The 26,599-nt window shown below is 46.0% G+C and overlaps 1 protein-coding gene across 1 annotated transcript in view; it reads right to left on the bottom strand.

Moving 5' to 3' along the window:
* Positions 1-26,599, bottom strand: part of LOC311129924 (FERM and PDZ domain-containing protein 4-like) — a gene marked incomplete at both ends in the record, with an annotated part of 80,583 nt that overhangs the window by 40,417 nt on the left and 13,567 nt on the right. Inside the window, one exon of the mRNA XM_084162476.1 lies at positions 1-94. This exon is cut by the window's left edge and continues 23 nt beyond it. Coding sequence (XP_084018602.1) covers positions 1-94 — 94 coding nt within the window. The remainder of the gene's footprint in view (positions 95-26,599) is intronic.

Raw genomic sequence — 26,599 nt, 5'->3', positions numbered from 1 at the left:
TCTATTGGTGGCCATGTCCCATCCATTGGGGGGTCCATGAGCGGCGCTCCAGGTGCCAGAAGGAGGTGGCCAGCCTGATGACTTGGTCCTGTGGCTGGAGAGGAGGACAGGGGGAGGAGGTCAGACATAATATACTTACAGTAATGTCAAAGGTGGTCCTCTGTAGCTCAGCTGGTAGAGCACGGCGCTTGTAACGCCAAGGTAGTGGGTTCGATCCCCGGGACCACCCATACACAAAAATGTATGCACGCATGACTGTAAGTCGCTTTGGATAAAAGCGTCTGCTAAATGGCTTATTATTATTATAAAAGTCCTATAGGCTGCATCTTAAAACCCACCCCATTCCCCATATAGTGCACTACTTTTGACACTAGGTGAGTCCTCACGGCATAGTCTGAGGCATCCCAACTCATAACAAGTGGATGTCTCATTTGAATGTCACAAACAATGTTCCTTAACCAGTGTTCAGTCAATGAATGTAAATCACATTAATAATGTAATTGAGACACATAGGCGTAATTGTCATGTCTCACTCACGCATGAAATCGGTTTTATTCCGAGAGTCAGCAGATTCCTCAGAAAGCAGGGAACCCGGAGGAATTCTGTGATAAGGGCAATGCCAGGAAGAGTTCAGAGTTTATCGGTGAGCAAACAGAAACCAATGTGTTATATCCCTTTTCAGGAAATAATGGATAGTACTGAATGAGCAAAGAAGAACCCGTCTTTCCTCTAGAATCTGTCCTGTAATTTGTCTTCCAGCTGAAAATTATGTAAATCAAATAGTCTAAAGCTGAATAGCGAAATCATCAAAGGCTCTAATCCTTACTTTGCCACAACACTTAAATCAAGTCATTAAACAGATCCCTTCCTGTGTCTTCAATATTCAAGTAACACTATCTCCTCTTGTACCACACTATGTAACATGTCACAGTTGTCACCTAACAGAGTGATAGGCACTCAGAATAGGTCCATGAGTAGCCTAAGAGCACGATGGATGCCCCCACACTTCTCTCTCTCTCTCTCTCTCACTCTGTCTATGACTCAGTCTCACTCTCCCTCCCTCTCTCTCTCTCTCTCTCTCTCTCTCTCTCTCTCTCTCTCTCTCTCTCCTCTTTCTCTCCCCCGCCCCTTCCCTCCCCTTCTCTTACTATCTTTTGGTCTCTCTCTATGTGAGCAATGGGTGATGATATGAAAGCTGTGGCAGTAAGTTATGTCACTTCAAAGGCTTGTCTGCTGTGTAACAGGCCTCTTCGCATTCATTATTCAAAGCCTCTCTTTCTTTCCGTCTTTATTTCTCCCCAGTTACCAACCAACTTCATGTCTATGTCTGTGTGTGTGGCGTGTGTGTGTGTGTGTGTGTGTGTGTGTGTGTGTGTGTCATATTACATAGCATGCTCTATGCATGAAAACACAACATGTAAAGCAGATTCAAAAGCAAGAGGAGAAAACAATAAACAACGGAGCAGCTAGACTGTATACTTCTGCCATGAATATGACCTGTATGACCTTGATAACAAGGATTATGTTACCTTCTTCTAGCAACAATTAAATAAAGCAACAGCCAGTAGGTCTACGGTAGTTCTGATATTACTTAACCTCGTTAGAAAAGCACTTACGTGCTACTGGATGCATTGATTCTGTATGTGTTCATATTAAATCATAGGGGAGTCTGTTGGAAATAGCATCTGTAGCCTACTCTATAACCCATAGAACAGCAGAGCAGTGGGATAGGCTGGGCTCCAAACAGGGCCATGCGATCTGATGTCCTCCAATGCAATCGTGTGTTTGAGAGGTACTAGCGTTTCCACATGCTATGGATTTATGGGAGCCACAGTGCATTAACAGAAAGCAGCAGGTTCCCCTGGCCAGAGGTCATCATCACATTGATTCTGCCCACATAATTTCATTATCTTTTTCCACATTTGGGAAATTAGTTAGCATTGTATTGTCTCTTTCTTAATTGTTTATTTTAAAAAATATTTTACATTATCAACATCACCAAATACCATGTTGTATTTATTTGCTAAATACTGTACATTCTTTCAGAGCAGTGGGGATTTTGTGGTATCCTACAATATGCATTGGTAATAAAGTTAAATTCCAAATTTGAACTCTCTAAGTGGTGTACTGAATAGCATAGCACCATCACTGAAATGTGACTGTGGAGAGTTGAGCCTGTCCTCTCAATTGAGAGAAGTCCTTGAACTATAATGACACCCATAATCTTCAATTCTCCACATTCAGAACAGCAAGCAGGGCACCACGCCGCTACGGTGACTATGACAATTCTCAGGAAATCTTTGCTATACAAATGGAGCATGGTTCAACTCACAGATTCCGAAGATGTGCCTTCAAAATGCCTTTTTGAATCGACCAGAAGCTGTATAATATCCATTCTCTTTCTTTTCAGCCACACTGCCCTATCCTTCTCTCCCCTAATGGCACAGTCATTGATATTTTGATCTTTGCTTTCTTTTCTCTGTAGTTCCGGGATACATTATGCCATTGAGCCTGGGTGTTCTGGAGGAAGAATAATAGCCAGTAGATGAGTTGAGGAAGTTCGCTCCAGTGGTGGACAGTGAAACTAAGCCTAGGTAGGCTTTAATAAATGATGACTACTCTATCTGTCACATAGGACGCATTAGTAGAGCGCCAGGCCGGGCCCAGGCGGGTAATCCGCGCTGCACAATTCATTACCAGGTTAGCCAGGAGTCAGAGAAACTGGGCCTCTGGACATTGTTTGTCTCTGACGCTCAACAATGATGTTAATAGATGGACTGGGATTCCCTTGTTCAATGTTGTGTTCTGAGAATAAGGGGTTCCTTGAGACTTCCCTTGGAATAAAGAACACCACAGAAAGTGTATTTTGTTAATAAGTATAGTACTAGATATGTTTCCTGATGAACTCTTCAATTCTAATGAATTATCAATCTATTCTAAATACCAACATTACCTTCTACAATGTTGTATAAAACTGAAACAGAGCAACCTAAGTCCATAAACCACAGACAATAATAAGATCAAGAATTGTAAATGATCCTCCTCAGAGTACTGGTAGGTAGGCTATAATTTTCCACCAGCAGTCAACCTTCTGGAAACATTACGGATGGTGAATAATAACCAATAAAAGTATTGCACTCCTGGGAGTCTCACAGCCTCTGTTGCCATGACAATGAAGGTGAGGCGTAGTTCAGGCTCTACTTTCTACTCCAAGTTTAAACACAAAGATCACAACCCCACCGTATTTATTAAAGGTTCTTGATTTTACATCTGCTAAATGTCAATATCTTTGTATGTTGGGGAGGAGGAAGCTATATCTTTGCCTCAAAAGGTGTCGGATTTCTGTGCATAGTTTATTAAGTTGAAACCAACATCAAACCAAAAATCAACCATAAGAAGTCTGTATGCAGTCAGAGGCGCTATCCCTTTTCAGTCGATAATAAACATTACATGACTAAACTAATCTCATCCTTTCTTTATCACTCCACTCACTACGTTTCACTTTCTCTCTCCTCTCCCTCTCTTTCTTTCTCTCTCTTTGTCTCTATCAACCAGATTTAGGTGAGAACATGTCATAGTTTATCCCCTGAAGACTTGGTGTTAATGAATTATCTTCCTTTGCTTGATAGGTGGCAGAGACTACACCTAGCATGGCCATTGGAACACAAGACCGCTCCACTCTGCTTGAATAATTCACAGGGATAATCTCCATGAGTGAAACTAAAGCCAGACACTGGCATCGACATCACTCCCATTACCCATATTGAGGGTTAAAGATGGGATCCACAATAGTGGGAAACAGTGCCACTGTCCACCCCACAGCCGTTGTTATTGTTTTTGTTTTGTTGACAAAGCAGAGGTGGGGAATGCTAGGGGAGCATTGCATATCATGGTAAAAAATTATGTCAGTACATATGCTGCTGCTCTATCCAACGTGCAATGATGTCTGAGGGAAAATAACAGTGTTCGGTGTTTGCAGTACCTTCTTTGTTTTTGTAAAATCGCAAATGGACGTGGCTGTTTCACCATTAAGGATTTAAGTGGCTGTCGGCCATTACGGCTATAGCAAGACACACATCATTATAAACAGGAAATGGGTATAACTCCTGATGTTTATTGTGCTTGTGGGGAAATACGCAGTTTTATTATCCTTAAAGGGTCAATCTGCAGTTTAAACAATAACAATCCCCACCACTGTTTTGGTAAAAAGCTGAGGGATGGGGCTGGAGAAATGTAACTACTCTCAAATTCATAGATAGTGCTATGGATGATCAAAGTTATAGTTTTAACCATATTTTGAGGCTATACAGTGTTTGTTTACATTTACTTTCTTTACAGACATTGGAGTAAAATAAGCTTATATTTTGGGTTATGTCACGAGTGTCGGTGTAATGCGGTGGATCGAAGTCAGGCGCAGGACACAGAACTCTCAGAAACGTACTTTACTGAATTAAGTAAAGAATATAACACAGAATACCTCCACACAGGGAGGAACTAACCCGCACACCAACGACACACGAAACGAAAAACAACCACGCACAAAACACATTGGGAGCCACTGGGTTAAATAGGGAAGGCGTGATTACAATAATGGGCAACAAGTGTGTGACAATAGGCAACAGGTGCAACATAGAAACATAGAACATAGATCGGCAGCAGCTAGTATTCCGGTGACGACGAACGCCGAAGCCTGCCCGTGTCATGAGCCTCTCACTCCACCGGGTTACCACCTTAATTTTCTTCCACTCTGCTCACCACTCTCTCTACTCAGCCTAACTAGCTCCACCTGTCTCTGCTCTGCTCTGCTCTAATTACTCTGCCAGCTGCGCTGCATTACCCACTACCTCTCCCAGTATTTAAGGCCCTGTCTTTCAGCTCTCCGGTGTCAGATCGTCTGCAAAGCTCACACCCGGAACCTGTTTGCTCGCGCTTCTGGCTCACCCTGGTTTTGTGACCCCGGACCTGCCTGATTTTTGGATACTCTTCTGCCCCAGGAGATCCAGACCTGCTTCTGCCATAACGACTCCTGACTACTCTTCAATCCCGGACTTCTGGACCACCCACCACCGGCTTCATAGGACGCATCGCTGCCACTGGGGGGGGCACAGACCCAGCACATTGGACGGGATCCCTGTTACCCCTGGAGCCTTCATTCACTCCCTACTTCCCTTTTCCCTTAAGTTTTAATAAACTTTCTGGTGTGACGCAATTGTGGTCCTCTGGTCGTCTGTCTGAACCGTGACAGTACGATCTGACCATTATGGACTCAGCGCACACTTTCCCCGACATGGAAACCGATGAGCATGAGCAGCAGTTCCAGCAGCAGCAACAACAACTCGCCATGATCATTCAACTCCTCACCAACCTTACCCCAGCCAGTCTGCCCACCAGCCCTGCCCCCGAGTTACCTGCCCCGGTCATTGCAGCCGCTGCTCCGGAACCCAAGATTGGAAACCCCGAGCGGTTCAACGGCGATTCAACCCAGGTCCGGCCATTCCTGACTAGCTGCCGACTTCAGTTCTCCTTGCAGCCAAGGACCTTCGCCACGGAGGGGGCTAAAGTTGGGTATGCCATCACTCACCTGACGGGCCGAGCTCGACTCTGGGGAACAGCAGAGTTCGAACGTCAAACCCCCGCATGTGCAACCTTCGACCTGTTTGCTGAGGAGATGCTGAAGGTGTTTGACCTGGATTCACCAACCGCAGAGGCGTCTCGTGAACTGTTCAGTATTCGACAAGGCAGACGTACAGTCGCAGACCATTCCATCGACTTCCGAACCCTGGCTAGACGAAGTTCTTGGAACACACCATCGTTGGTGGACGCGTTCTTCCATAGTTTGGCTGACTATATCAAGGACGAGTTGGTCTCCCATGAACTGCCTTCCACTCTTGATGAAGCCATCGCACTGACTGTCAGGATCGACAGAAGGATACAGACCCGTCGTCGTGAGAGGGGGCGCCAAGGTCCACCTACTACCGGCATTCGGAGAGATCCGACTGGGCTCCTGTCATCTACTGCCACTCACCCAGGTCAGCTTGATCAGTCTGAGCCTATGGAGATTGGGCGAGCCTCTCTCACTCCTGCAGAGCGCCAGCGCCGCTTCACCTCTAACCTCTGCCTCTATTGTGGAGGTGATGGACATCGTGTGGTAACCTGCCCTTTAAAGGGTCGAAGCTCACCGGGCATAGGGGGAGTCCGGTTGAGTTCAATGACCATCCAGTCCTCCGACCGCAAACCCCTGCTGCAAGTTCACCTCCGCCTCTCTGACTCAACTCACACCCTGGCTGCTCTGGTGGATTCTGGCGCCGAAGCCAACATAATGGACATCAAGCTGGCACGCCAACTGGGACTGGAGAACCTCCGTTTGACACCTCCTATTCCTGCCCGGGCACTGGACGGACACTTACTCGGATCGGTCACTCATGTCACGGCCCCGGTCTCGATGGGTCTGTCCGGAAACCATCAAGAAACTATCCAGTTTCACCTGCTCCCCTCTCCAGGCCAACCCCTCATCCTGGGTTACCCATGGCTCCGCCGGCACAACCCTCAGCTCGACTGGGTGACCGGGGTGATCAGGGAGTGGGGAGAGGACTGCCACCGAACCTGCCTGCTTGCTGCCGCACTACCCCCTCGGCCAGTACCTACTAACTCCGCTCCTGACCTCTCCAATGTCCCAGAATGCTACCATGGTCTCAGAGAGGTGTTTAACAAAGCAAGAGCCACATCTCTGCCCCCTCACCGACCGTACGACTGTGCCATCGACCTCCTCCCTGGAACAGCCCCTCCAAAGGGTCGTCTTTATTCGTTGTCTGCTCCTGAAAGAAAGTCCATGGAGGACTACATCAATGGCTCTCTGTCCGCAGGATTAATCCGTTCATCTTCATCTCCTGCTGGTGCTGGCTTCTTCTTTGTGGGGAAGAAGGACGGATCTCTTCGCCCCTGCATCGACTACAGGGGACTCAACGACATCACAGTGAAAAACCGTTACCCTCTGCCTCTGCTCACCTCTGCTTTTGAGTTGCTCCAGGGAGCCACTGTTTTTACCAAGTTGGATCTCAGAAACGCTTACCACCTAGTGCGGATCCGGGAGGGAGATGAATGGAAAACCGCATTCAATACACCAACAGGCCACTACGAGTATCTGGTTATGCCTTTTGGCCTCACCAATGCTCCTGCTGTGTTCCAGGCTCTAGTGAATGATGTACTGCGGGACATGTTAAACAAGTTTGTCTTCGTTTACCTGGATGACATCTTAATCTACTCCAGAAACCTGTCTGAACACACCCGCCATGTCCAGCAAGTCCTTCATCGTCTTCTGGAGAATTCCCTCTACGCCAAGGCAGAGAAATGTGAGTTTCACGTCAAGACAGTGGCCTTCCTGGGGTACATAGTGGCAGAGGGAAGTATCCAAATGGATCCTGCCAAAGTATCAGCAGTCACTTCATGGCCAGTTCCGGAGAACAGAAAGAAGCTGCAACAGTTTCTGGGGTTTGCTAACTTCTATAGAAAGTTTATCCGGAACTACAGTACCGTTGCTGCCCCTCTCACTGCTCTAACCAGCACCAAGCAACCCTTCACCTGGACCCCAGCAGCCGACAAAGCCTTCAGTACCCTCAAGGTGAGGTTCACCTCCGCTCCCATCCTCCAGATGCCTGATGTGGACCGGCAATTCATTGTGGAGGTGGACGCCTCGGATGTGGGAGTTGGTGCTGTGATTTCTCAGTGGGCTGCGGAGGATAGGAAGCTCCATCCCTGTGCCTTTTTCTCACGTCGGTTGTCCCCCTCTGAGTGCAATTACGACATAGGGAACCGTGAGCTGCTGGCTGTGAAGCTTGCCTTGGAGGAGTGGCGTCACTGGCTGGAGGGGTCCACCATTCCATTTCTCGTTTGGACCGATCATAAGAACTTGGAGTACATCCGCACGGCCAAACGGTTGAACTCCAGGCAGTCCCGCTGGGCCCTGTTCTTCACCAGGTTTAATTTCACTCTGTCATACCGGCCTGGATCACGCAACACCAAGCCAGACGCCCTCTCCCGTCAATTCCAGAAGGATGACACCCCCTCCAAGGACCCTGTGTCGATTCTGCCAAGTCCCTGCATCGTTGCAGCTCTGACCTGGGCTGTTGAGGAACAGGTGCTGGAGGCTCTCCGTAACCAGCCAGGTCCCAGCACTTGCCCAGCTGACCGCCTTTTTGTCCCCGAAGACCTGAGGTCCCAGGTCGTTCAGTGGGGACATGACTCCCGCCTAGCTTGTCACCCTGGCTCCACCCGCACTTACAACCTGCTCGCCCAGAGGTTCTGGTGGCCCTCTCTGAGAAAGGATGTACGGGAATTCGTCCAAGCCTGCCCCATCTGCAACCAACACAAGTCGTCCTGCCAGCCCCCAGCCGGATTGCTGCAGCCCCTGCCTGTGCCCAGACGTCCCTGGTCTCACATCGCCCTTGACTTTGTCACGGGGCTGCCCCCTTCAAGTGGCATGACCGTCATTCTCACCATAGTTGACCGTTTCAGCAAGATGGCACACTTCATTCCCCTCCCCAAGCTCCCAACCGCCAAGGAGACCGCCCAGGTGGTCCTGGAACACGTCTTCCGGATCCACGGACTGCCAAAGGATGTAGTTTCTGACCGTGGTCCACAATTCTCCTCCGCTTTTTGGAAGGAGTTCTGTCACCTGCTGGGAGCCACAGTCAGTCTGACTTCCGGATTCCATCCCCAATCCAATGGGCAGTCAGAGCGGGCTAATCAGGAGCTCGAGAAGGCACTGCGATGCATGACTTCACGCAACCCCCACTCCTGGTCGCAGCAATTGACATGGGTGGAGTACGCACACAATTCTCTGACCTGCTCTGCCATCGGTATGTCCCCTTTCCAATGTGTTTATGGATACCAGCCTCCTCTATTTGCCAGCCAGGAAGAGGAGGTTACTTGCCCATCTGCACTTGCTTTTGCCCGTCGATGTCGCCGCACCTGGTCACAAGCCCGAGCCACACTCCTCAGATCCGTTGCCAGCTACACTACCGGGGCCAACCGTCGGAGAATTCCTGCTCCCACCTACCATGTTGGTCAAAGGGTGTGGTTGTCATCGAAGAACCTGCCACTCAGGGTGGAGTCGCAGAAGCTGGCACCTCGGTTCATTGGCCCATTCCCTATCATAAGAGTGATTAGCCCAACTGCTGTCCGGCTCCAACTGCCTAATTCCCTGAGGGTGCACCCCACTTTCCATGTGTCTAAGATTAAGCCCATCCATGAGAGTCCGCTGGTCCCTGCTGCGCCTTGTCCTCCTCCTCCACGGCTCGTCGATGGTGGTCTGGTTTACACCGTCCGCCGCCTGCTTCGGTCCAGACGGAGGGGTAGGGGTCTCCAGTACCTCATTGACTGGGAGGGCTATGGACCTGAGGAAAGGACCTGGGTGCCAGCTAGTCGGATTGTGGATAGGACTCTCATCACCGCTTTCCACCAACGGCATCCTGATCAACCTGCGATCCGTAGGGGCCGCCCCAGAGGGGTCCCTAACCGTCCTGCCCGCTCGGCTTCCTGTCCTGTGCCTGATCCTGTCTCGGGACCTGTCCCATCTCCCGACCACGGCCCTCCGGCTTCCTCCGAGGATGAGGACGTTCACTCGGACCGTTCGGAGGAGTTCTAGCCCTCCTCCGGCTCCCCTCCTCCCGCCCGGCGTGGTGTTGCTCTTGGGACTTCTGGGGCCGTCCCTTGGGGGGGGGGTTCTGTCATGAGCCTCTCACTCCACCGGGTTACCACCTTAATTTTCTTCCACTCTGCTCACCACTCTCTCTACTCAGCCTAACTAGCTCCACCTGTCTCTGCTCTGCTCTGCTCTAATTACTCTGCCAGCTGCGCTGCATTACCCACTACCTCTCCCAGTATTTAAGGCCCTGTCTTTCAGCTCTCCGGTGTCAGATCGTCTGCAAAGCTCACACCCGGAACCTGTTTGCTCGCGCTTCTGGCTCACCCTGGTTTTGTGACCCCGGACCTGCCTGATTTTTGGATACTCTTCTGCCCCAGGAGATCCAGACCTGCTTCTGCCATAACGACTCCTGACTACTCTTCAATCCCGGACTTCTGGACCACCCACCACCGGCTTCATAGGACGCATCGCTGCCACTGGGGGGGGCACAGACCCAGCACATTGGACGGGATCCCTGTTACCCCTGGAGCCTTCATTCACTCCCTACTTCCCTTTTCCCTTAAGTTTTAATAAACTTTCTGGTGTGACGCAATTGTGGTCCTCTGGTCGTCTGTCTGAACCGTGACAGCCCGAGCAAGGAGGAGGGGCAGCCTCGGCCGAATCCGTGACAGGTTCTTATGGGGTACGACTGAGCTCATGAGGCATTAATAAGTTATATTCTTAAAAAATCAATGGGGACATATCATTATTTATATGTCTAAAATTGGATGTAGCAACTGCAGATTGACCCTGTCGGAGATTTCAATATATTTGCCCCTCACTACTGTACTATTAGCATTAAAATACCTTAGCTACAGCTATATTGCTAGTGTTTTCAGGTGTGTTGGAAATTATTTTCAGCTGCGCAGTGAAAATGTTGCGTAACTGGTTTATCATCTGTCACTCTGTTGACACACGCACACACGCACACACACACACACACACACACACACACACACACACACACACACACAAACACACTCCATGGCTGCATTCCAAATGGCACACTGTTCCCTATGTGCCCTGGTTGAAAGTAGTGCACTAAATTGGGAGTAGAGTGACATTTGAGACACAGCCCAAAGCTCTCAGACAAGATGCCTCCTGGGGTGGAAAGGCACCTACTTTGGTGTCTGACATTTTTGGGGAGTGTGAAAGTAATGTCTCACCTCTGTTTGACCCAACTAAGGAGTTCCTACCATAGAATTAGGAGTTAGAAACCAACTAAGGGTCCCTACAGTATTTGGTCAATACAGAAACCGTATTACTGCGAAACTGTAACTGTCTCCAGTCAGTCACCAATGCAGTTGATTGAAAATCAAGGTTAATTTCGGAACCCCGATTCTCTGATAATATGAGTGAGATATCTCACTATGGGGATTCGCTCCAGGCGGATCACTACACGAAGAACCAATCACACAGCGTCTGTCGGAGACAGGTTGAGTGGCGAATGAGGAGAACCCCTCCCTCCTTATAAGGCACCACTCGCTGGTCCTCTGGTCATTCTCAAGCATGCCTCTATTTCTTGCATTCTTGAGACCAGGGAAATGCGGTTAGATAATTCACTCGTACTATCAGAGAACCGGGGTTACAAAAGTAAACTTGAGTTCTCTTTCAAATACTTGTTTCAATATATCACTATGTGGATATGGCCAACTCTCATATCGCAGACATGCTCTTCGAAGCCAGGGTAGTCCCTACAATATCACCCTTCAGAGGCTCCAACACTGAGGACAGTATGCGCCAACGAAGGTGCAGTGTGGGTACAGTTGGTACAACTGCAGATCTCTAGTAAAGAGATGCCTTTGAACAGTGCCCAAGAAGTAGCCACTATCCAATGGGATAGCCGTTGACGAGAGAGGGGGCTACCCTTGCAGGGAGGCGCCCAAGAAACGAAGAGGTGTTAGCTCTTGCGTAAGGCTCTCATTCTATCCAAGTAAATGTGCAAAGTGTATACTGGACATAAATGGTGGAAACGCTCTTCTTCCGTAGAAGTAAAGCACAAGCTCTAAGGTAAGACAATTATAGTTATCGCTGACCTTAGGCATAAAGGCGGGGTTAGTTAACACGGCTCGACCATATCTTTCCCATATCTGGTTCACCACATGGGTATGGAGTCTCCAATTCCTGTATAGGGTATTCCCTCTGGAAAACAGGTCTGTTCCCACATGAAGTACGCCTGGGACATGAATCATGCTTAGTGAGAGTAGGTGTGTTCTGCTCCACGGAATAATCTTGCCAGCTAGTCTTTGTAGATGCAGAGAGCAAGTGCCACCCTGGCGCTAGATGTATGCTACCACAGCCGTATTGTCTGTCCTGAACAGGATGTGACAATTCCGGAGGAAGGGCAGAAAGTGTCTTTGTGAAAGGAACACTGTCAGCAGTTCAAGGTAATTTATATGAGCAAAGAGGAGTTGCAGGGACCGTTTCCTGATCTTCCCTTGTGGACTGCCTCTGTCGTCACACCTTCCTCGTTGATACTACCGCTAGGGGAGTGCCAGAAACGAAGATCGAGGGGCTTGTCTAGTGACAGAGAGCCGCGAGACATTTTAAGTGTCTCATTCTCAGTAGACCTAGTGGTACAACAACTGAGATGGTTGTGAGGTGGGTAAAAAGGGAAGCCGTATCTCACACTGCTTGCTCCTGTGTCTTAGAGCAAAGCAGGGAATCGTCTATGTAGGCAGAGGCTCTCAGTCCCCTAAATCCCAGGGATGCTAGAGCCGCCTCCACACACTTGCTGAACGTCCGGGGAGTTAGCGCTAATCCGAAGGGGACAGCGAGGTATTCGTAGACTGTGCCCTGAAAGGCAAAACTGAGAAACCTCCTGTGTGCTGGCAAAATACTTATGTGAAAATAAGCGTCCTGTAGGTCAATTGAAGTAAACCAGTCACCTCAGCGAATAACGCGTACGGAGCGTGAACTTTCTCAGATAGCTTCTAAGGACCCGTAGGTCCAGAATGGGGCGTATCCCCTCCTTGTTTTGGGAACCAGGAAGTACCGGGAGTAGATGCCGGAATGGCTCTCCTTCGCTGGTATTGCTCTGAGTGTTCTGTTGCTCAATAGAGAGATTTCCTTCTCTGGTATGCAAGCTGAGTCGCCACGGGATTCTAGCTCTTGAAGCTAAAATCCCTTTGAAAATAGGTGGCTTCATAGCAGTGGAGGCTGCTGAGGGGAGAACAGCTCATAATAATATCCAGAACAGAGCAAATGGATGAATTACTTATTTGATTTAAAGGGATAGTGTCAAAACAATGGGGTTTGGAGACAGTGCTTGGTGGAGACTGATGACTTGAACGAGAGCCAAGGGGAGAGCTGTGGCACGGAGGGGTAAACTGGGCACTTGGGAGTAGAGTGAGCCCCCTCCGTCTTCCCTTTGAACAGATACAGCTGAATTAGCTGCTGCACAAGGGGTAGGGTTTTAGATTGGGGGGAAGTCTGTGTTCCAGGACACGATGTGAACTGTTGGCTGCCCCTCTCTGCCGCTGGGGAAGTACCACTAAGTCGAGTGCCCCTTCTTCCTTTCAGGGGAATCAATTGGGCGGGACTTACATGCGGCTTCAGCAAAGGGCCGCTTTCCCTACTGCCAGCCTCTGTTAGGAGACCCGAACTGTGTGTCAATGTCTAAGAGATTGCCCATCTCCTGCAACAAATGGGCCTGGTAAGCCAACAGTAGGGACATTATGTTTAACGCCCGTACTGACACGCAGACCTTCTGGAAGATGAATGTGGAAAAGTGCTCCGTCTTCCCAGGGAGAGAAGTGCCGGTCAGTGACTAGGCACTGGGGTTGAGGTGGTTGGCCAGTGACAGCTTGCCGAACCCTAGCTCCTCCATGTCCATGTTAGCAAAATGTCTGGTTTGGACTATGCTGGACAAATGTTTGTCCCAGTTGCGTTTGGCTTCAGTCACGCAAGCTGGGACCGCTGGGAGGATGGGGATCTGAATAAATACCAATACCAATACTCAACACTATTGACAGAAGCTGAGTTCCTACATTGGGCAACGTTAACCTTGTGCTTCGCCTGAAAACAGTTAAGTAGGAAGACAGGGATCTAGTCATACTGAAGAGAGCTTCAGGAGCCGTAGTGATCTTCTGCAGGGAAGAGAGGCAAGAATGACCATAGGACGGACGAGTGGCACCTTATAAAGAGGGAGGGGCTCACCTCATTCACCAATCGACCTGTCTGTCTCCAAAATATGTTGTGTGATTGGTTCCTCGTGTGGTGATCTGCCTGGAGCGAATCCCCATAGTGAGATATCGAAACGACTATTTGATAGAGAACCAATGAAAACCTTGCGTCATTTCAAGCTAAAAGTATGAATGCTACACTTGAATTCTTGTCATGCAGCAGAAACGTAGAACCACTCTGTCATGGTGAGCCATTTAACAGGTCCATGTTGTGTGCCAAGCAAGGCCACAGCTCTCACAGTTTATTTGGCATTGTAAAGGTAACGAAATGGTGTAAACCACCTACATCACACGTGCAAAATGATCAGCAGGAGGAGAGAATAATTAACACAGCAAATGGAGCCAAATCCAGACCCCAAAGTGGTGTGAATATTTCACAGTTGTCATCCATTCAGTAAGGAAGGAAGGTATTGGTATCTAGCGCTATGCATTGGATTCTGCTCCTGGGCAAGACCGTCTATCCATATATTACCATTATTTAAAAAGAGCTGAATCTTACATTCCCCTATTTGTAAGTGCTGATATTGTTGCCATGGGAAACTACTACGTTATGGCAGGCAGCTATGTCTCTCTCTCTACCATTTCTCTATAAGATATTTAACTTCGTAGCTAATCTCCTCTGTGTTGAGAAAAAACGACATCTGGGAATTAACCCACCCGCCAAGATCTAACTGAGTATTGTTGTTGTGAGTGTGGTTGTAATCCTGCTGGCTCTTTGTCTGAACATGTTATTCAGGGAAAGCCAGAACATAATCAAATAGAGATGTTCTTCCTCCTTTAGCCTGGGAGGAACTGTGTCTGTCTGCACCAGTTCCAGTGCGATTGTGCATCCTATGTTATGTAAACCATAAGCTGATCTTATATGTATTCTTTATAAATATTATATGTAAATAGTTCACTAACGTTTTCTGCATCGTACTGGCAGCCTACTTGTTTTCTTTCATGCACCAGTTCCAGGAAACCACTGGGCTCTGCACCAATTATAATGTTAGAACATCCCCCAACAAAACAATCAATTTTTCTCATTGCACCAGCCACTGTACTGTACAACTAATAAAATGCACTATGCCATTGCAACTGGTAGTGGGAAGCTACACAGATGACTTGGAGTTTCTGAATGTTTCCTGAGGAGAAATACTGTGGAATATTATTGGAAATCAGTTGTAGACAGACAGACACGCACGTGCACACGCACGCACGCACACACACACACACACACACACACACACACACACACAAACACACACACACACACACTCGTGCACACACACACACACACACACATATATACACACAGGGTTTCTACACATAGCGGCGCACAATTGGCCCAGCGTCGTCCAGGGTATGGGAGGGAATGGCCGGCAGGGATGTAGCTCAGTTGGTAGAGCATGGCGTTTGCAACGCCAGGGTTGTGGGTTCGATTCCCACGGGGGGCCAGTATGATTTTTTTTTTACAAAAAATAATAATGTATGCACTCACTAACTGTAAGTCGCTCTGGATAAGAGCGTCTGCTAAATGACTAAAATGTAAAAATGTAAAATAAATGTATTATACTATTGCCCAGGCACACACACGTCGTATGCTATTATGCTATAATAAAGAAAATATTGAAATACACTACAAAGATACTATAACGACACTATGTATATTTCCATAGTTCACTTCCTTTCATACTGTACAGTATAAACCCTGCCCAGTCCCTTTCATACTGTACAGTGTAAACCCTGCCCAGTCCCTTTCATTCTGTACTGTATAAACCCTGCCCAGACCCTTTCATACTGTACTGTATAAACCCTCCCCAGACCCTTTCATTCTGTACAGTGTAAACCCTGCCCAGACCCTTTCATACTGTACAGTGTAAACCCTGCCCAGACATTTACATTACATTTTACATTTTAGTCATTTAGCAGACGCTCTTATCCAGAGCGACTTACAGTTAGTGAATACATATTTTTTTATACTGGCCCCCCGTGGGAATCGAACCCACAACCCTGGCGTTGCAAACGCCATGCTCTATCAACTGAGCTACATCCCGGCCGGCCATTCCCTCCCCTACCCTGGACGACGCTGGGCCAATTGTGCGCCGCCCATGAGTCTCCCGGTCGCGGCCGGCTGCGACAGAGCCTGGATTCGAACCAGGATCTCTAGTGACACAGTTAGCACTGCGATGCAGTGCCTTAGACCACTGCGCCACTCAGGAGTGACCCTTTCATACTGTACAGTGTAAACCCTGCCCAGACCCTTTCATATTGTACAATATAAACCCTGCCCAGACCCTTTCACCCCCCAGTGCTCATGTCAAGTCTTAAACAAACCCAATTGCCCCTTGGCCTCAGGGTTGCCTTTGAATTCTACAGTACATTATTGTGGTGCTACTTTCATGAACAAGCTTTAAAGCAAGAGAACAAAACAAATGAATCCTCTCTTTTCCTTCTTTCTCTTTCTCTCACTTTCTTTCTTTCTTTCTTTCTTTCTTTCTTTCTTTCTTTCTTTCTTTCTTTCTTTCTTTCTTTCTTTCTTTCTTTCTTTCTTTCTTTCTTTCTTTCTTTCTTTCTTTCTTTCTTTCTTTCTTTCTTTCTTTCTTTCTCTCTCTTTTCACAAGCCAGCTGGGTCCTCTACCATGCCATCTCCGCCATACTTGTACCCAAGAGGCTCCAGTTTCTAAAACAGCAAAAAAATGTCTGTCTTCTTGTACTCTAATGAATATTTAGGGTAATCAAATTGTGTCCAGTCCAGGGAGTTATGTATGTGGAAACTTGATAGGTAAAATAGGCTTGACCTAGACAAATTATCTCAAGCTTTAATGGTTAAGGCCTAGAATAAAATGTAGTAAACAGCAGAAAGTACTCAAGTGCTGTAAGCCTTCATGTCTAGTTGTCTAAATATTCAACATACAGTAGCTTTGCTTTTAAGTAGGCTTTGGCTTCATGCTTCTAAAGAGTAAATGTGCCTTACGCCAAACAACCACTGGTTCTGAATTGCAATCTCTTTACAGTATACACACAACTTCTATTTTAGACAGAGCGTTTAAAGAAAATACAGGCATGGGGGAATCATGCATTAAACATGCCATTCCATACTTCTGCCCAAGTGCTTCTTTTTATATGACTTTTCATAAACCAAATGTTAGAGCTTTTACCATAAAGACAAGCTGGCTGGCTCCAACCAGTTTTGCATATACCCATCTATAAGTGAGAAACTTTTGGGGGCATTTTGTTAAAAAATATATGTTTATGTTGAACAGAGTTTTTAAGCTTTGAGGAGTGTTTATTTGTAAATGCTAAATATCTGAGGCTGTAGAAACCTGGTGAAACTTCAACTGCCAAAAAGTGTGTATTTTACCACGTTCATAGTACAGCAATGGATAGACATACCATAACTCTCACTTTTTATATCCTCCTTACCTTTCTCTACTTTACTTAGCTGGGCTTGTGAACCCCCCAGAAGAGTAGTAATTGCTGGTCCTGCTATACAGATTGGCCTTCCTACTTGACCCTCATACTGTGGTAAATCAACACTTACACCCATGATGTAACACGTCAGACTGACCTATTATTACAGGTACAGATGTAGGTTCTTAATTTGATCACCCTGTTGCAGGATAACTTTCCTGCAGTGCAGGACATTCCAAACCTGTAGTGTATTTGAGGTTTAAAAAGTCTTCTGAAGTTTGTCATTTCCACTTTGAAATTTCAGACTTGATTTTCCCTTACGAAAAATGTATCAACACCTACAAAAATGTCCATTAATTATAATCCACATAATAATTCACATTTCCTGTTGGTGCAAGATTATTGTGCACCAACAAGATCCTACATCTGTAGTTATCGAATAATAAAAAAACGGTCAAAAGGGATATTATTTGTGTTTCAGTTTCCTTCACATATTGATAGAAAACATTAAACAAACCTTTCCCTCACACAAAACATTAACACATGTTAGCCATGTGTTTTAGAGCATTTGCACAAGAAAGGTGCCATTGCTGCAGTGAGAGAAAAACAAGGCTAGAACAAGATCTTCTGTGTGACAGCTGAGATGACAGGGCATCGGTAGGCATGAGGCAGAGCCAAATATAAAAGAGATCTGTATTCTCCTGGATCTCTGAAACACATACAGTCTATCTATTACATTCTAAAACATTCCATTTGCCATTATAAGATAACTATAGGGTGGACTGCTAGTCTGCTATGCAGGCTGGCAGTAGAGGAAGCCTGTGTAGCACTACAGTAAGAGCACATAATCATAGGCTCCATTATTAACAGTGACAGCGGTGCACTGATGTTAGTGCCCCAACAGAAGCAACATCATAAACATTCACTGCCATGGAAAGACAACAGTGTGGAGAAACAGTGACATCATTTAAAGTAACAGGCCTGTCCTCCTTCGTTCCAAATAAGACATTTACATGTTGTTCCCCAAAACACACAGCAATGCTTTGTTTATAGTTATATTCAGCATAAAATAGATACAGATTTAGATATTCAGTGATTTGGTGAATCAACTGACTTGCACTAAAATTACTTGAGATAATCATTAGTCACCCCTTGTACAAAGATAGGAAATATTCAGAAATCAATGCCATTTATTTAATCATTTCCTTTTCATTTGTCATTCAAAAGGTATGGACATATTTCTGTGAATCATCCTATAAGTGTTTAATTGAGACACTTGACCTCACAAGTGTTTGTTTAACAGGAAAATACTTGAATGTGACATTTAATGTGATATGAGGTTAGATGATAAATTGATATCACAGCCACAGACATGCAGTGTTGCAGATCGAACCAAATCCTTTAGGAAGATTATCTAGATTCAACAGGGGCAAAAGGTGACTGTCTGTCTGGGAAACCTTTTATCTTACAATATACAGACAGACATACAGATTCCAGTCACCTTTCCTCTCATTTTATGCTGTATAGCCTAGTTATAACTGCATGGCACTGTAGTCAAGTTTTGTAAATTACTTGTATGTGCAAGTAATGTGTTGACATGATCAAGTTGCAACCTAATCAGATGCAACAGTTGTGAGACAGGCCTGTCATTCAGTTAATGACCATTGACAATAGAGATTGGCAACTCACCCTTGGGGCAGAACACACTTCATATCATATTGAATTGTTGTCTGCTAGATGCTGACTATATGTAAATAGTAGGCTTAAAATAACACCACATGGAAAGATTTCTGCCTCACAGCACACAACTGTATAGTCATTGCAATCATTAACAAAAGTTTCCCCAGTTATATCGATTGACTAAACACAATAAGCTCTAGCTAAATATACACTAATAAAGTATACACTCATGTCATATTACTATCATCATATCTCTTTGTCATTATTTTACGTTTGATTTATTACAAAATACAACTTTTTAAACACTCCTGTATGAATATCTAATATTCCATTGAAAAAAAGACAACTATATGATTCATCCAATTAAACATCAACCAAAATATGATTTTCAGTTGAGTGTCGCTGCCACCAACTTATTCATGGGTATGTACGTATGCCATAAACCCCACCATAAAACACTCCAGTACATATGCAACAGTCAGTGTAATGCAAGATTAGAACCTGACCATATATTCACATTCTGAGCAAAGCACCTCATTAAGTTTAGACACATGGACCACACCACTTCAGCCTCTGTTGCTAACTCCTCTCTCTCTCTCTCTTGCTATCTCTCTCGCTATCTCTCTTATGAATTGCATGTGACAGCACTCAGACTAAGTCATTATAATAATCCTTTAACAGTATGTGCCGTTTCTAGAATCATTACACCAGATTCCATTCTAAATGGGGCTTGTTAAATCCCATGTTTCTCTGTAAATCATGCCTGTGGGTAAAGGATGCACCACCGCCTATTACACAAGTGGCATGGAAGCAGACAGGCAAATTCAACAGCATCCATCTGACTCACCCTGAGAGCTTTGGCATCTTCACAAAGCTAAACACATCCATGTGTGCAGCAGACTATGGTCAGTCCGTCCGAGGCTACAAATCGACCATCTACTTCACGTTGCTGGCTCCATTGTGCCACTGTCTTTAGCAGTGGGGATAAATAATGCAGGGAGAAAAAAGCTGGAGCTTCCACAAGTCAGGTGGGGAGATTAGTTATCTTGTCAGGGCTTCTGCATGGCTGAGTGATTGCTGTGTCCTCGCCTCAGCAGCACAAATCCACCGCCCCTGGAAAAGAATCTGGCAGTGGCGCTTCCCCCGGCTACATCCTTCAAAGCATGCCTCCGTTCAGCTGCGTTAAGCCACCTTCATTTAATTTCCATCGCAGTGGAATGATGTGCAGGGGCCGTGCAGTAAAAACAGCTTTGAAGAGACACAGCGAGAGGGAGAGCGAGAGCGAGGGGAGGCACAGAGAGAGAGAGAGAGGCAGAGATAGAGCAAGGCAGAGAGAGAGAGAGAGAGAGAGAGAGAGCGAGGGGCTGAGTGAGAGGGGGGCAGGGAGAGAGAGAGCGTGAGAGAGAGAGGGAGAGAGCGAGAGAGAGAGAGAGGGTGGGACATAGGGGGAAGCTGGGGTTGTAGGGCACACAAATCACTGCTGATGGATGCAGCCGGCTCCTTGAATTCCTCCTCTCCTCTGCAAAGGGCAATCTCATCAATTCCCAGCATCACGTGTTGTGTTTTGAGAATGAAAGAATGGAGGAAGGAGGAGAAATCACAGCAGCAGCGTGGGTGTTGCTCAACAGGGAGAGAGGAGGTGTGGCAGGGTGATGAGGGGAAGGGGAGAGAGAGAGAGAGAGAGAGAGAGAGAGAGATGATCTGGGGGGGGGGGGTGATCTGTACAATACATGAACACCAAGGCCATAGAGGAGCAGAGGGACTAGCTGCAGGCAGAGAAGGGAAAAAGACCCTGTCATTCTCTTTAGTGGCTGGATAGCCAAGGTCTCCACCCTCCACCCTCAACACCAGCTCACATAACCACATTTCCAAACACCTTGACATGGCCATTTTAGAGGACACACACTGACTGCATTTTTCAGTCAAACCACCTAGGACATTATTCCTTTATTGTAAACACACTGAAATCGTATTTTTTCGTACAGACCTCAGACCTTTTATTGCTATGTTAAGTGTCGGTATGCATGGCAGCTAACCTATTCAAATCAAATCAAATCAATGTTTTATTGGTCACATGCGCCGAATACAAACGGTGTAGACTTTACCGTGAAACGCTTTCTCACGAGCCCATTCCCAAGAATGCAGAGTTAAGAAGTAATAACAATTTAAAAATATAAAAAAACATTGAAATAGTAACCATAAAATAACAATAACGAGGCTACATACAATGAATACCAGTATTGAGGGGTACGAGGTAGTTGAAGTAATTGAGATAATACAGTATGTACATTTAGGTAGGGGTAAAAGTGACTAAGAGTAACAGCAGTGTGTGTGAAGAATCTGAAAGAGTGTAAAAGTTTGTCTATGTGTGAGTGTGTGTGTGTTTGTCAGTGTAGTATGTGTGAGTGTGCATAGAGCCAGTGCAAGACAAATAATACAAATAATTAGAATAAAGGGGGTCATTGTAATTAGTCAGGGTGGCCATTTGATTAACTGTTCAGCAGTCTTATGGCTTGGGGGTAGAAGGTGTTCAGGAGCCTTTTGGTCCCAGACTTGGCGCTCCGGTACCGTTTGCCATGCGGTAGCAGAGAGAACAGTCTATGAGTTGGGTGGCTGGAGTCTTTGACAAGTTTTAAGGCCTTCCTCTGACACCACCTGGTATAGAGGTCCTGGATGGCAGGGAGTTCAGCCCAAGTGATGTACTGGGCTGTACGCACTACCCTCTGTAGTGCCTTGCGGTCGGATGCCGAGCAGTTGCCATATCAAGCGGTGATTCAGTCAGTCAAGATGCTCTCAATGGTGCAGTTATATAACTGTTTGATGATCTGAGGGCCCCTGCCAAATATTTTCAGCCTCCTGAGGGGGAAGAGGAATTGTTATGCCCTCTTCACGACTGTGTTGGTGTGTTTGGACCATGATAGGTCCTTAGTGATGTGGACACGGAGGAACTTGAAGCTCTCGACCAGCCGATATGAGTGGGGGCGTGTTCGGCCCGCCGTTTCCTGTATTCCACGATAAGCTCCTTTGTCTTGCCCACATTGAGGGAGAGGTTGTTGTCCTGGCACCACACTGCCAGATATCTGACCTCCTCCCTATAGGCTGTCCCACCGTTGTGTCGTTGGCAAATTTAATGATGGTGTTGGAGTTGTGTGCTGCCACGCAGTTGTGGGTGAACAGGGAGTACTGGAGGGGACTATGTACGCACCCCTGAGGGTCCCTTGTGTTGAGGGTCAGCGTGGAAGATGTGTTGTTGCCTACCCTCAACACCTGGGGGCAGCCCATCAGGAAGTCCAGGATCCAGAGGGAGGTGTTCAATCCCAGGGTCCTTAGCTTGGTGATGAGCTTGGAGGGCACTATGGAGTTGAACGCTGAGCTCTAGTCAATTTTTTTTTACATTTTAGTCATTTAGCAGATTCTCTTATCCAGAGCGACTTACAGTTAGTGAGTGCATACATTTTCATACTGGCCCCCCGTGGGAAACGAACCCACAACCCTGGCGTTGCAAGCGCCATGCTCTACCAACTGAGCTACAGGGGTCAATGAACAGCATTCTCATTTAGGTGTTCCTTTTGTCCAGGTGTAAAAGGGCAGTGTGGAGTGCAATAGAGATTGCATCATCTGTGGCTCTGTTGGGGCGGTATGCAAATTGAATGGGTCCAGATTTTCTGGGTCGATAGTGTTGATGTGAGCCATGACCAGCCTTTCAAAGCATTTCATGGCTACAGATGTGAGTGCTACAGGGCGGTTGTCAATTAGACAGGTTACCTTGGCGTTCTTGGGCACAGGGACTATGGAGGTCTGCTTGAAACATGTAGGTATTACAGACTGGGTCAGGGAGATGTTGAAAATGTCGGTGAAGACACTTGCCAGCTGGTCAGTGCATGCCCTGAGTACACGTGATCACACAGTCGTCCGGAACAGCTGGTGCTCTCATGCATGGTTCAGTGTTGCTTGCCTCGAAGCGAGCATAGAAGGCATTTAGCTCATCTGTTAGGCTCGCGTCACTGGGCAGCTCTCGGCTGGGTTTCCCTTTGTAATGATCGGCTATGAAAAGCCAACTGAGATTTATTCCTGATTATTATTTGACCATGCTTGTCACTTATGAACATTTTTGAACATCTTGGCATGGTTCTGTTATAATCTTCACCCGGCACAGCCAGAAGAGGACTGGCCACCCCTCATAGCCTGGTTCCTCTCTAGGTTTCTTCCTAGGTTTTCGCCTTTCTAGGGAGTTTTTCCTAGCCACCGTGCTTCTACACCTGCATTACTAGCTGTTTGGGGTTTTAGGCTGGGTTTCTGTACTTCGAGATATTAGCTGATGTAAGAAGGGCTATATAAAATAAAATTGATTGATTGATTGATTAATCCGTGATAGTTTTCAAGCCCTGTCACATCCGATGAGCATCAGAGCCCATGTAGTAGGATTCAATCTTAGTCCTGTATTGACGCTTTGCCTGTTTGATGGTTCCTCTGAGGGCATAGAGGGATCTCTTATAAGCTTCCGGATTAGTGTCCCGCTCCTTGAAATTGTCAGCTCTAGCCTTTAGCTCAGTGCAAATGTTAACTGTAATCCATGGCTTCTGGTTGGGATATGTATGTACAGTCACATTTTTGGGACGACATCGTCGATGCACTTATTAATGAAGCCGGTGACTGATGTGGTAAAGTCCTCAATGGCATCGGATGAATCTCAGAACATATTCCACTCTGTGCTAACGAAACAGTGCTGTAGCTTAGCATCTGCTTCATCGGACCACTTCCATATTGAGCGCATCGCTGCTACTTCCTGTTTGAGTTTTTACTTGTAAGCTGGAATCAGGAGGATGGAGTTATTGTCAGATTTGCGAGGGAGAGCTTTGTATGCGAGTCTGCAGTTTTACATGTTGTTCCCCAAAACACACAGCAATGCTTTGTTTATAGTTATATTCAGCATAAAATAGATACAGATTTAGATATTCAGTGATTTGGTGAATCAACTGACTTGCACTAAAATTACTTGAGATAATCATTAGTCACCCCTTGTACAAAGATAGGAAATATTCAGAAATCAATGCCATTTATTTAATCATTTCCTTTTCATTTGTCATTCAAAAGGTATGGACATATTTCTGTGAATCATCCTATAAGTGTTTAATTGAGACACTTGACCTCACAAGTGTTTGTTTAACAGGAAAATACTTGAATGTGACATTTAATGTGATATGAGGTTAGATGATAAATTGATATCACAGCCACAGACATGCAGTGTTGCAGATCGAACCAAATCCTTTAGGAAGATTATCTAGATTCAACAGGGGCAAAAGGTGACTGTCTGTCTGGGAAACCTTTTATCTTACAATATACAGACAGACATACAGATTCCAGTCACCTTTCCTCTCATTTTATGCTGTATAGCCTAGTTATAACTGCATGGCACTGTAGTCAAGTTTTGTAAATTACTTGTATGTGCAAGTAATGTGTTGACATGATCAAGTTGCAACCTAATCAGATGCAACAGTTGTGAGACAGGCCTGTCATTCAGTTAATGACCATTGACAATAGAGATTGGCAACTCACCCTTGGGGCAGAACACACTTCATATCATATTGAATTGTTGTCTGCTAGATGCTGACTATATGTAAATAGTAGGCTTAAAATAACACCACATGGAAAGATTTCTGCCTCACAGCACACAACTGTATAGTCATTGCAATCATTAACAAAAGTTTCCCCAGTTATATCGATTGACTAAACACAATAAGCTCTAGCTAAATATACACTAATAAAGTATACACTCATGTCATATTACTATCATCATATCTCTTTGTCATTATTTTACGTTTGATTTATTACAAAATACAACTTTTTAAACACTCCTGTATGAATATCTAATATTCCATTGAAAAAAAGACAACTATATGATTCATCCAATTAAACATCAACCAAAATATGATTTTCAGTTGAGTGTCGCTGCCACCAACTTATTCATGGGTATGTACGTATGCCATAAACCCCACCATAAAACACTCCAGTACATATGCAACAGTCAGTGTAATGCAAGATTAGAACCTGACCATATATTCACATTCTGAGCAAAGCACCTCATTAAGTTTAGACACATGGACCACACCACTTCAGCCTCTGTTGCTAACTCCTCTCTCTCTCTCTCTTGCTATCTCTCTCGCTATCTCTCTTATGAATTGCATGTGACAGCACTCAGACTAAGTCATTATAATAATCCTTTAACAGTATGTGCCGTTTCTAGAATCATTACACCAGATTCCATTCTAAATGGGGCTTGTTAAATCCCATGTTTCTCTGTAAATCATGCCTGTGGGTAAAGGATGCACCACCGCCTATTACACAAGTGGCATGGAAGCAGACAGGCAAATTCAACAGCATCCATCTGACTCACCCTGAGAGCTTTGGCATCTTCACAAAGCTAAACACATCCATGTGTGCAGCAGACTATGGTCAGTCCGTCCGAGGCTACAAATCGACCATCTACTTCACGTTGCTGGCTCCATTGTGCCACTGTCTTTAGCAGTGGGGATAAATAATGCAGGGAGAAAAAAGCTGGAGCTTCCACAAGTCAGGTGGGGAGATTAGTTATCTTGTCAGGGCTTCTGCATGGCTGAGTGATTGCTGTGTCCTCGCCTCAGCAGCACAAATCCACCGCCCCTGGAAAAGAATCTGGCAGTGGCGCTTCCCCCGGCTACATCCTTCAAAGCATGCCTCCGTTCAGCTGCGTTAAGCCACCTTCATTTAATTTCCATCGCAGTGGAATGATTCTTTGTATGCGAGTCTGCAGTTTTGTAGAGTTTTATTCCTCTAGTTGCACAGGTGTCATGTTGTTAGAAATTAGGTAAAAACGGATTTAGGTTTTCCTGCATTAAAATCACTGGCCACTAGGAGTGCTGCCTCTGGATGAGCATTTTCTTATTTTTTATGTAATTTTTTTTGTCATTTAGCAGATGCTCTTATCCAGAGCGACTTACAGGAGCAATTAGGGTTAAGTGCCTTGCTCAAGGGCACATCAACAGAATTTTCACCTAGTCGGCTCGGGGATTAGAACCAGCGACCTTTCGGTTACTGGCACTACGCTCTTAACCACTAAGCTATTTGCTTATGGCCCTATACAACTCGTTGAGTGCAGTCTTACTGCCAGCATCAGTTTGTTGTGGTAAATAGACAGCTACGAAAAATATAAATGAAAACTTTCTTAGTAAATAGTATGGTCTACACCTTGTCATGAGGTATTCTAACTCAGGAGAGCAGAACCTTCATACTTCCTTAATATTGCGCACCAGCTGTTGTTAACAAAGACACACCTCCCCCCCCCCTCGATCTTACCGGACGCTGTTGTTCTGTCTTGCCGATGAATAGAAAACCCAGCTAACTGTATATTATCCATGTCCTTGTTCAGCCATGACTCCGAGAAGTATAGTATATTACCGTTTTTAATTTCACGTTGATACGATAGTCTCGAACGTAGCTCGTCCAGTTTATTCTCCAGCGATTGCGGATTCGCCAATAGAACAGAGGGTAGAGGCGGTTTATTCACCTGCCGCCGTAGTCTCATCAGGGTGCCCGCATGTCGGCCTCTATAGCGTCGTCTTCTTCTCTTCCGAGTGTGAGGGATTAGTGCCTGGTCCGGAGTGAGCAATATGTCCTGTGTCAA

Source organism: Coregonus lavaretus (genome assembly GCF_964263955.1).
Source record: "Coregonus lavaretus genome assembly, chromosome: 5".
NCBI classification, from domain to species: Eukaryota; Metazoa; Chordata; class Actinopteri; order Salmoniformes; family Salmonidae; genus Coregonus; species Coregonus lavaretus.
The sequence above is the reverse complement of the archived record's forward strand: the minus strand, read 5'-3'. Positions and strand labels throughout refer to the sequence as shown.